This window comes from Rhinoderma darwinii, chromosome 3, assembly GCF_050947455.1.
Source record: "Rhinoderma darwinii isolate aRhiDar2 chromosome 3, aRhiDar2.hap1, whole genome shotgun sequence".
Taxonomy (NCBI): domain Eukaryota; kingdom Metazoa; phylum Chordata; class Amphibia; order Anura; family Rhinodermatidae; genus Rhinoderma; species Rhinoderma darwinii.
The window spans coordinates 159,161,286-159,173,788 of record NC_134689.1 but is presented as its reverse complement, the minus strand read 5'-3'; the positions used below and the strand labels follow the sequence as shown (position 1 = coordinate 159,173,788).

At 40.6% G+C, this 12,503-nt stretch overlaps 1 protein-coding gene across 2 annotated transcripts in view; it reads right to left on the bottom strand.

Annotated features, from left to right (window-relative positions):
* The window catches only part of LOC142749225 (tryptophan 5-hydroxylase 2-like), a 243,072-nt gene that overhangs the window by 220,080 nt on the left and 10,489 nt on the right, over nucleotides 1-12,503 (bottom strand). For both annotated transcript variants that reach the window (XM_075856963.1, XM_075856964.1), the window contains exon 2: nucleotides 10,183-10,323. In XM_075856963.1, the coding sequence (XP_075713078.1) occupies nucleotides 10,183-10,323 (141 nt within the window). The remainder of the gene's footprint in view (nucleotides 1-10,182; nucleotides 10,324-12,503) is intronic.

Here is a 12,503-nt window from a genome sequence, read left to right as displayed (position 1 = left end):
ATTTTATCGGTCTTGACTCCATAGAAGTATAGATCTAGCTGCATGCTATACCTAAAGCAAGAGATATATTTTGTATTATACACTGCCATATTGGTTAATAGACTTGTGTTGTGACGAACTCAGAAACAGAATTACAACAAGAAATTTACTGTTTCTTTTTCCATTCATTGAATAGAGTAATATCTGACCCAGAAACTAATAGACATTCTAGAAAAATAACAGCATGTAGATATGACTAGGGAATAACAAGACAGGTATACTAAAGTTGTACACTTAATGGAGTGGTACCAGAAACGACAATAATCACCTATCCACAGGATAGGTCATGATTGTCTGATCGCTGGGGGCGTGAAAATGGGGGTTCAGAATCTCCTGTTCCTCCTCACTTTAAGCCCCACAGTAAGAAAGAACTTGTATGGGGTGGCGGTCGAGCATGTGCCTGCTGCTTCATTCAATATCTATGGGAATGACGGAAACAGTTGAGCTTGTACTCTGCTGTTTTAGTCATTCCCATAAACTTTAAATGGAGAGGGAGTGCGCATGCTTGACCCCCGCTCTATTAAATATCCTCCTCACTGTGGTTGAACAGTGGGGAAGAACGGGAATTCGGGACCCTAGTTCTTGTGATTGGTACATTGGTGGGGGTCCAAGCAGTGGGGCCTTCAGGGATCAGATAATTATCACCTATCCGGTGGATAGGTGATAATAGTTGATTCTAGTATTATTCATAACTGTATTGTATTCACACTTTAGTTGAAAGTGTTTTCTGGTTTTAAGTAAATAATACGTAACCCCTTCAGGACTGAGCCTGTGTTGGCCTTGTGGACGCAGCCGAATTATGTGGTAATAACTTGGGAATGCCTTTTCTCGTGACATATTGTACTTTATGTTAGTGGAAAAATTTGATCAATAAATTCAGTATTTGTTTGTGAAAAAACACCAAACTTTAGAGAAAATTTGCAAAAATTACCATTTTTCTAAATTTAAATGTATCTGCTTGTAAAACAGATAGCAATACCACACAAAATAGTTACTAATTTACATCCCCCATATGTCTACTTTATGTTTGCATCATTTTTTTAACATCCTTTTTTTTCTAGGACGTTACAAGGCTTAGAACTTTAGCAGCAATTTCTCACATATTCAAGAAAATTTCAAAAAACTATTTTTATAGGTACCAGTTCAGTTCTGAAGTGGCTTTGAGGGCCTTATATATTAGAAACCCCCATAAGTCATTCAATTTTAAAAACTGCACCCCTCAAAGTTTTATTGCCCAGATTCTGCAGTTTTTAGAAATATCCCACATGTGGCCCTAGCATGCTAATAGACTGAAGCACCTGCCTCAGAAACAAAGGAGCACACAGAGGATTTTGGGGCCTCCTTTTTATTAGAATATATTTTAGGCACCATGTCAGGTTTGAAAATGTCTTGTGGGGCCAAAACAGTGTAAACACCCCCAAAAAGACACCATTTGGCAAACTACACCCTCAAGGAACTTATCTAGGGGTATATTGAGGATTTTAACCCCACAGGTTTTTTGCTGAATTTAGTGGAATTAGTCCGTAAAAATAAAAATCTTTTTATTTAAAAAAAAATTTCCAATAAAACTTAGACATTATCAATTTTTCAAGAAATAAATAAGAAAAAGCACCCCAAGATTTGTAAAGCAATTTCTCCTGATTACGGCAATACCGCACATATGGTAATAAATGGCTGTTTGGACACACGGCAGGGCTCAGACACGAAGGAGCGCTATCTGGCTTTTGGAGCTCAAGTTTGCTGGATTGGTTTTCGGGTGTCATGTCGCATTTGCAAAGCCCCTGAGAGACCAAAACAGTGGACACCCCCCAGAAGTGTCCCCATTTGGGAAACTACAGCCCTAAAGAGAATTTATCTAGGGGTATAGTGAGCACTTTGATCCCATAGGTTTTTTGCAAAATTTAGTATAATTAGGCCGTGAAAACTTCTATTGTTTTTTATTCTTTTTATTTACGGCGTTCACCGTGCCTTATAAATGACATATTTAATTTATTCTGCGGGTCAATGCGATTATGCCGATACCATATGTATATAGTTTTTTTTATGTTTTACGGTGTTTGCACAATAAAATCACGGATTTAAAAAAATTATTTCATTTTTGTGTCGCAATATTCTAAGAGCCACAACTTTTTTTTTTCCATTAAAAAAAGTTGTGTGAGGGCTTGTTTTTTTGCGGAACAAACTGTAGTTTTTATTGGTACCATTTTTGGGTACATGCAAATTATTGATCCCTATTCATTCAATTGTTTGGGAGCTGAAGTGACTAAAAAAAGCGATTCTGGTAAAGTTTTTTTATTATTTTTTTTATGGTAGTCACCGTGCGGGATATATTACATTATATTTTTATAGTTCAGGCCCTTACGGACGCGGCGATACCAATTATGCATAGTTTATTTTTATTTTTTCTAATAACAAAAAGGACTTTATGAGGGAAAAAGGGCAATTTTTTATTTTATTATTTTGACATTTAACTTTTTTACTTTTGTACATTTTTTGTAACTTTTTCAACTTTTTTTTAAGTCCCACTAGGGACTTGCAGATCCAATTGTTGGATGGTTGTTATAATACCCTGCAGTCTACACACCCCTGTTAAAAAGCCAGGTTTTTGTCATATTACAAAATCATTTTTTTCCCACCTTTAATGTCACCTATAATCTGTATAATTCCATTACAAAACAAACTGAAATATTTTATGGTGGAAAAATAAAAATAATGTGGTTGCATAAATATGCACACCCTTAAATTAATACTTTGTTGAATTACCCTTTGACTTTGTGACAGCATTCAGTCTTTTTGGGTAGAAGTCTATCAGCATGGCACATCTTGACTTGGCAATTATTGCCCACTTTTCCTTGCAAAAGCGCTTCAAATCTGTCAAATTGCGAGGGCATCTCCTGTGTACAGCCCTCTTCAGGTCACCCCACAGATTTTCAATGGGATTCAGGTTTGAGCTCTGGCTGGGCCAATCCAAAACGTTGATCTTCTGCTGGTGAAGCCGTTCTTTTATTGATTTTGGAGGTATGCTTTTGGTCGTTGTCATGCTGAAAGGTGAAATTCCTCTTCATCTTCAGCTTTTTAGCAGAGGCCTGCAGGCTTTGTGCCAATATTGACTGATATTTGGAACTGTTCATAATTCCCTCCATCTTGACTAAAGCCCCAGATCCAGCTACAGAAAAACAGCCCCAAAGCATAATGCTGCCTCCACCATGCTTCACTGTGGGTATGGTGTTTTATTGGTGAGGTGCAGTGTTGGCTTTGCGCCAAACATGCCTTTTGGAATTATGGCCAAAAAGTTCACATCAGACCATAACACATTTTCCCACATGCTTTTGGCAGACTTGATGTAGGTCTTTGCAAAAAATAGCCTGGCATAGATGTTTTCTTTGTTAGAAAAGGCTTCCGTCTTGCCACCCTACCCCACCCGCCAGACATATGAAGAATACCGGAGATTGTTGTCACATACACTACACAACCAGTACCTGCCAGAAAGTCCTGCAGCTCCTTTAATGTTGCTGTAGGCCTCTTGGTAGCCTCCCGGACCAATTTTCGTCTTGTCTTTTCATCAAAATTTTGGGGGACGTCCAGTCCTTGGTAATGTCACTGTTGTGCCAAATGTAATCCACTTCTTGATGACCGTCTTCACTGTGTTCCATGGTATATCTAATGACTTAGAAATTTTTGGTACCCTTCTCCTGACTGATGCCTTTCAATAATCAGATCCCTTTGATGTGTTGTAAGCTCTTTACAGACCATGGCTTTTGCTGTCACATGCAACAAAGAAAATGTCAGGAATATCCTAATAGAACTGAACTTTTTATAGGGTTATTCAGAATAACTTTAATAATGGCAGCTGTGTACTGACTACTATTTAACTTGAGTTTAAATGTGATTGGCTAATTCTTAACACAACCGCATCCCCAATTATAAGAGGGTGTTGACACTTATGCAACCACATTATTGTAGTTTTGTTATTTTTATTTTTCCCCTCTAAATGATTTCAGTTTGTTTTTCAAGGGAATTGTACAGATTAGGGGTCACATTAAGGGTTGAAAAAGTTCTGTACTAATTTTTTCACATGACAAAAACCTGGCATTTTAACAGGGATTTGTAGGCTTTTTATATCCACTGTATATGACACTTTCCAAGTATAACATATAAATATTTCTAGAATTCTTTTGAGACTTTTCTGCTTGGAAAGACCTTAAATATGTGTTCACTTTACAAGATGTTCATAAATTTCTGCATTGGCTTTAATTAATTAACCCAAATGTTAGTCACAACCATAAAGTTCACATTAAGATGTAATTGGGCTTCGTGAATCAAAGATACCGAGGAGAAGGGTCATACTGAGGAGATCTGTTTAATCAGACAGGTACAAATGTAGCTCCGCTAACAGTTCGGGCGATATTCATCCATACACCTGCTGTACTGGAAAAGTGCAGGGCTATCAATCTTCTAAATGACAAGCCTCAGGCAACAGGACTACTGGAACGTATTAGAAAATCAGGCTGTGTTCTGAGCAGGTTAGAACTTATTTTTCTGTAGTTCTATACAGTTAAATACAAATACAGATTTGGATTATTAAACTTTATTTTCTCAAATTATATTTTACTGTCACAGTAATACCATGGCATGGCTGTGGGTATGTTGAACTGTACTGCCCATTTCTTAGGGGGGAATTCACTAGGACAAGATCTCTTCCCATAAGTACATCATCAATGCCCCTTTGGTAGTGCCACTAGGGGTGTCAGAGTGACACACATGTTTGGTTTTCACAATTGCTGCCCCCAGTCTAGTGTTACTAGGCAATCTCTTAGATTCCCTAATATAAAGGGGTCTGACTCGATGATAAGTTTCTTAATACAGACTACAACACAAATAAAACCATACAATAGGAGATTTTTTACAGTGTCGGAAATAGTCGTTTTTAGTTTGAGCGCTCATGTTTTCCAAATAAAACATGCAGCATTTATGATCAAGAGAGGACACAGACAGGAGATCGCCCCATGCAAGGAGAGTAAGATGGCTCCTCTAGCATTGACGGCTGTAGGGCTATATAATTTCAATTTGGTGAAAAGAACAGGCCTCATAACATCATAGGGCCCGTTTTGTCCACAAAAATAAAACTATAATTGCCAACTTTTGAGCTGGACATCAGGGGGATTCGGAAAAGCGTCATATAATGGGGCACGCGTAGCACAAAATTGTTTTACCTTATGCCCGCTCATTTATATAGGACATGTCCCTAACCTATGCCAATTGAATCACAAATACATATGGCCCCCTTCATGACACCCCAAAATTATTACAAACCCCAGACCAGACTACCTCAACTAATACAGGCTACCTAAAAAAATTCAGACCCCCTTAAATAAATATAGACTCCAGATCACCTAATACATACAGACCCCCTATAGTAATACAGACCCCAGACCAGACGTGCAGATACTCACCTCTCCACGTTCCTACAGTGCTTTTCACTCCGTGGCGTCAGCGCAGACAAAGTTCTGACTCTGGAGCCAGCATCAGGATGTTGTCTGTGGCGGCATCCAGGAGTGAAAAGCACTGTAGGAATAGGAGAGGTGAGTATACTTTAAAGAGAACGTGGGGCACCCAGAAGATTTTCCTGCTCTTCAGGGATTCCAGGGGGGGGGGGTCTACCTTTATTTCAAGTGTCTCCTGGACATTCTGGGGGAATCTGCAAATATTGTATTGATAAAACCAAAAGGGCCCTGAGTAAACATGGACTGTATACAGTGCCCAGCGACACGACATTCATTACAATGCAGCGGTAGGAGTTCTGAGTTCATTAATCTTTAGTCTGAAGCCAGCCGTGATCAGGAGCAGCAGCAGTTTTCAGTGAGAGATGACTGTATCTGTGTGAGACTGTTGCATATATTGGTAAACTGTCATAAGGCGCCTGATGCTACTGCCTGTTTGTGTTCTCTCACTGTCACAGCTGCTGACCCCAACACAGAGAGCCGAGGCTGGGCAAGCTGTTTCTGGTTCTGTCACCTTTTGCCTTCCCCCCTGCCCCTTATTCCCTTAACAGAGCCTCTGCCACCTACTGTCTCCCACCTGCCCCCTTCCTCTGACATAGAGCCTCTGCTATTTTGTGTCTCCCCCCTGCCTTGCTCCTTTTCCCCAAAGACCCCCTTGCCCAACCCTCAACACAACAGAGCCCCTGCTATGGTGTGGCCTACTTGCCCAACAGAGCCTGTGCCATTTTTTATCTCCCCCAAGACAGAGCGCCCCATAGAGCCCCTGCCACCTTTTGCGTCCCACCAACCGCTGCCCCCTTACCCTTTCAGAGACCCTACCACTTTTTGGGAAGCAGAAAAAATACAGTGATCTGTCAAAGATTTTCTTGTTTATTCTAGGGAATTTCAATCTTTTGGCAGAAAATATACACTGTATGGACAAAAGTATCGGGACACTCCTCTTAGTCATTGAATTCAAGTGTTTCATTGAGTCCCATTACCACAGGTGTATATCAGTCCTGGCCAAAAGTTTTTTTAGACTGACACAAATTTTGTTTTTCACAAGGTTTGCTGCTTCAGTTTTTATAGTGGCAATTTGCGATTTTAGCTTTATGCTAATGACTTTCTTAATGCCCAACTGGGCGTGTTTTTACTTTTGACCAAGTGGGCATTCTGGAGAGAAGTGTATGACGCTGACCAATCAGCGTCATACACCTCTCTCCATTCATGTAATCAGCACATAGTGATCCTGCGTTGTTCACTATGTGCAGTCACATACACCCACATTAACGTTACTGAAGTGTCTTGACAGTGAATAGACATCACCTCCAGCTAGGACGGGATGTCTATTCACAATCCCGACACTTCGGTAATGTTTGTGCGGGACTTACAGCACAGCAAGTGTAATCGCGCGAGATCACGCTGTAAATGACAGCACAACGTGATCTCGATGTGCTGTGCTGTGCTGTAAGTCCCACACAAACGTTACAGAAGTGTCGGGATTGTGAATAGACATCCCGTCCTGGCTGGAGGAGATATCTATTCACTGTCAAGACACTTCAGTAACGTTAATGTGGGTGTATGTGACTGCACATAGCGAACAACACAGGATCACTATGTGAAGAGTAAATGAATGGAGAGACGTGTATGACGCTGATTGGCCAGCGTCATACACTTCTCTCCACAACGCCCACTTGGTCAAAAGTAAAAACACGCCCAGTTGGGCATTAAGAAATTCATTAGCATAAAGCTAAAATCGCTTATAATTTGGTGAAAATAGATTGTTTTTCTCAATAAAAAAACACTGATGTAATCTACATTTCAGGGCCTATCTCATTATGTAAGAGGTAGGGCACTTACAAATGTGGTGACAGAGCCTCTTTAATCACAAAAAAATTATTTCCACTGCATTTCAGCCCTGCCACAAAATTACCTGCTATATAATTTCAGTGATATTCTCGCAAGCTCAGGAGAAAGTGTTAATGAGGACAAGGCATCTGATATCTCTGTCATGCTGATTGAATTATTGAGCAGAGTGGTTGCTTTAACCCCTTAAGGACACGGCCAATTTTGGCCTTGAGGACAGAGCAATTTTTTTACATTTCCCCTCTTTGCATCCCGAAGCTCATAACTCTTTTATTTTTTGTACGACTTAGTTGTATGAGACTTTGTTTTTTGCGGGACGAGTTGTACTTTATGTAGGTACCATTTTTTGGTACAAATACATTATCGTTTAATTTCTATACATTTTGGCGAAAATGCAGAAAAAAAGCAGTTCCGCTCCAGTTTTAATATTTATTTTTTTTACACCATACACCAATAATATTATACATTTGTTGTACAGGTTGTTACGGTCATGGCGATACCAAATATGTCTATATTATTTCATGTTTTGGAACTTATATTTTAAAAGTTTATTTATTATAAAAATTGTGTGTCTGTGTATTTTTTTTACTTTTTATTTATTTATTTATCATTAAATTTTTTTTACATTCATTTAACTTTTTTTTTTAATCCCATAAACGGATTTATCATTTTGATTTTGTAACTGTAATGTACTGGCATAGATCTATATGCCAGTACATTAGCCTGTGTACTGATTGTACACAGGCAGTTGTTAGGGCATACCTCAGTATGCCCTAACAACAGGAAATATGTTCAGACAGCCCTGGGGTCCTTCAATGGACCCTGGGCTGTCTGGCCATATGAGTTGTGGTCTTTGATCGCGTCACAGTTATTTTCTGTGACGCGATCAATGTGCAGTCCCCCCTCTTTGAACGCCGCGATCAGCTGTCATCACGGCGTTCAAAGGGTTAACGGCGGAGAGAAGATGTTTCTCTTCTCTCTGCTGTCAGAGCGGGGCCGTGGCTGTGTATTACAGTCGTTGCCCCTCTCTCGATCGCGCGCACAGACGCGCAGAGACGGCTGTCACACAGGACGAGTATGCTCGTCCTAATGCGCGAAGTGCTCGCCGCTCAGGACGAGCATACTCGTCCTGTGTCGGCAACCAGTTAAAAGAGGGATGGTGCATAAAATCGTTGTATTCTTCTGTTAACCATGGTTACCTCCAAGGGAACACGTGCACTTATCATTGCTTTGCATCAAAAGGGCTTTACAGGCAATGACATTGCTGCTTGTAAGATTGCCCATAAATCAACCATTTATCGGATCATCAAGAACTTCAAGGAGATAGGTTAAATTGCTGTGAAGAAGGATTCAGTGCGCCCAAGAAAGTCCAGCAAGTGCTAGGACCGTCTAATAAAGAGGATTCAGCTATGGGATCGGTTCAACACCAGTGCAGAGTTTTTTCAGGTATGGCAGCAGGCAGGTGTCAGTGCATCTGCACACACAGTGAGGCAAAGGCTTTTGGAGGCTGGTCTGGTGTCAAGAAGGGCAGCAAACAAGTCATTTCTCTCCAAGAAAAACTTCAAGGACAGACTGATATTCTGCAGGCAGTACAGGGATTGGATTGCAGAGGACTGGAGTAAAGTTATTTTCTCTGCTGAAGCCCTCTTCAGACTGTTTGGGGAATCTAGAAGAATGATTATCCGGAGAAGAAAAGGTGAGCGCTACCTTGAGTCCTGTGTCATGCAACAGTAAAGCATCCTAAAACCATTCATGTGTGGGGTTGATTTTCATCCAAGGGAGTGGGCTCACTTACATTTTTGCCTAAGAACACTTCCATGAATAAAGAATGGTATCTAAACATCCTCCAAGAGCAACTTCTCCCAATGATCCAGGAGCAATTAGGTGGTGAACAATGCTTTTTCCAGCATGATGGAGCATCATGTCACAAGGCAAAAGTGATAACTAATTGGCTCGGTGAACGACACATTGAAATTTTGGTTTCATGGCCAGGAAATTCCCCAGATCTTAATCACTTTAAGAACCTGGGGTCAATCCTCAAAAAGCCGGTGGACAAACAAAAACACAGAAATTGTGATAAACTCCAAACATTGATTAGACAAGAATGGGTTGCCATCATTTATGATTTGGCCCAGAAGCTGATATCCAGCATGCCAGAGCGAAATTCAGAAATCTTAAAATAAATCACGCTTCCCTATCTGACAGTCTGATGGATGAGTCTGGGTTTAGCAAATGGCAGGAGAATGTTACCTGCCTGACTGCATTGTGTCAACTGTAAGGTTTGGTGGAGGAGGGATAAAGCTATAGGCTAGTTTTTCAGGGGTTGGCGTAGGCCCCTAAATTCTAGTCAAGGGAAATCCTAATGCTTCAGCATACCAAGATATTTTGTACAATTATATGCTTCCAGCTTTGTGGGAACAGTTTGGGGAAAGCTCTTTACTGTTCTAGCATGACTGTGCTGCAGTTCACAAGGCAAGTTCTATAAAGCCATGGTTGAGTTTGGTGTTACCAGAAGAGTGGAAGCTGTTTTAGCTGCAAAGTGGGGACCAACTCCATATTAACATCTATGGATTTAGAATGGGATATTATAAAAGCTCCTGTAGGTGTAATGTATAAGGGTCTCAACGCAGAGCAAGACTATGGCTGTGTAAATGAGCCCTCTATGTTCCTGCCTCCTGTACTAAAATGTGATAAAATGGCTATCATTTCCCTCTAGTAATAAGTGCTTATGGTGAGCAATGAGCTGAAAATTGTTTTGTTTCTTTCTTTTTTTGACATGCAATAAATGAAAACATACCTTAAAGATTTTTAAAGTTTGTAGTAAGCCTCCAACTTCATTTTTCAAAGTGAGGACAACTGCTGTTTTTTCTATTTCAGCAGCTGGTTCAGTTTTGCTACATTTGTTCTCATCAATTTTCACAGCATTCAATTTGTCACGCTGAAAAAAATAATAATAACAATAATAATAAGCTGATTGAACAATGACAAGCACATATTTAATAAAAATTTTATATATTTCTAATCTTCATAATGCTTCAGTTTTTAAATTACTTCATGATGACCTGTCAGTCATTAGAATATTATCGTCGTCAACTGGTTGTAAGGCAACATTAAAGGGACATTTTAAACATTTTACTTTTTAAGGGGGCATTCTCATCATACAATATTACAGCATATCACATTATTATGGCATATAACATTATGGTCAGGAGGGAACCGACCTCTGGGATTCCCGTCGATCCACTTCGACTTCTTTCCTGCACAGCATGTGGTTGGGAGTACAGCTGTGCAGGGAAAAACTTAACTAGACCTGCAGCAACTTCATTCCGAATATCGGTGGGGGTCCCAGCAGTCAGATCCCAACTGATCAACCAGTAGGAAAGGCCTTTAAAAAGTACTATCGGGCTTGGACAACCCTAATTCATTGCAAGGGTCTTTCAATGATGTGGAAACCAAAGATTGTCTACGATTGCGGAGGGAGGTTGACAGGGGGTCATACTTTCTCCTGTAGAAAGTAGACACTAGACAGTACACATTTCATTGGTCTTTGCTCTGTGTTTTAGAGAAGTACCCCCTCAATCACATCTATATGCCCTAATTGGGGGTCCTACACAATCTAGTTGATATAATACCTGCTAGGCTGTCCTTGTTAGGCAGCAACTACACCAGCAAAATCTCGAGTTCTGTTCAGAGATCTAATAGAAAAAGCTTGTGGTTCATATTTTTTCTCAAAGTGATTAAAATGTATTTAAGAGATTCCATTTCGTATAAACTCCATCTTGTATATCTTGCATACATATTGTATCCTGTAAAGGGAAGTGTCCCTATTTGTGTATGTGTATATATATATATATATATATATATAAATATATATAAATAATGTGTATGTGTATATATAGTACATATAATGTCTCATGAGCCAGGGCTGTAGAAACACAGCCCTGGTCATGAATACGGTTGTAAACAAAGCAGGACAATTAGCGCCACTCATCCCCCGATGCGAGCGTACCGTCAGGGTTAAATAGCCCTGCGTCGGTACGCTCAGCAGCTGAAGCTAGCCGGGGCTAGCAGGAAATTAACTGACCACTCCACCAACGAGGAGCAGCTGGGACCTGCCTGCCTCCCACACCACCACGGACCGGCTCACCTCTCCTGTCCCGCCTCTCCTCCAACGCTGTCTCCTGCTACGGCTCCTGCTGCTCTCCTGCTTCTGCTCGACCAACGACTTAACCCTCTCTCTCCCTGTTTCCTCCTGCTGTTAACCCTTGCTCTCCCTGAGTACTGTCCCTATGTTAACCCTTGCTTCCCTGAGTAACCCTTGGTGCGCCTGAGTCCCTGTTTACCCTTGCTGCCCTGAGTTAACCCTTGCAGTCCCTGAAGTTAACCCATTGCTGCCCTGAGTTAACCCTTACTACACCTTGCAGTCCCTGAGTTAACCCCTTGCTGAACCCTTGCAGTCCCTGTGAACCCTTGCAGTCCCTGTGAGCCCTTGCAGTCCCTGTTTACCCTTGCTGCCCTACCCTGCAGTGACCCTTGACCTGCACATCCCCAGGTACACAGAAACCCATTCCCCTTGTTCCTCCTTATTCCGTATTAACACTTAGTGTACAGGGACAGTTATATTAGGAGGGAGTAGGACAGAGATAGTGAGCATGTGAGAATTACAAGTAACTTATGTGTATTGTGTTGTAACGTAACTTCTATGTATGTTTAGGTAAGTGGGTGGCAGTATAATTAGGTATGTGATATCGTGTTTATACTGTACTGTGATTAGTTACTGTATTTTATATATGAGTGATTACTGTATGTTAATAAATATTACCTTTATTTACTATACGGTCTTGTTCCTTTGAGTAGCAGCAAAACCAATTAAATCGACGTTAGTATAAGGAAAAGGTAGGGGAACTAGGCATAACCTTAGTGACTCTGATTATAAAGGAGGTAGTAATAGTGGGTGACCCTAACCAGTGAAATCCACCATTATACACCCCCCTTTAACATATCCTAAATAATCCATTTAGTGATTAGGAAGTCATCTGTTGCTTTAAGACAATATATTAATGCTGACCTCGTCTGTTTCTCAGCTATGTGTCTCTCTGTTTCTTATCTAAGTCTGTT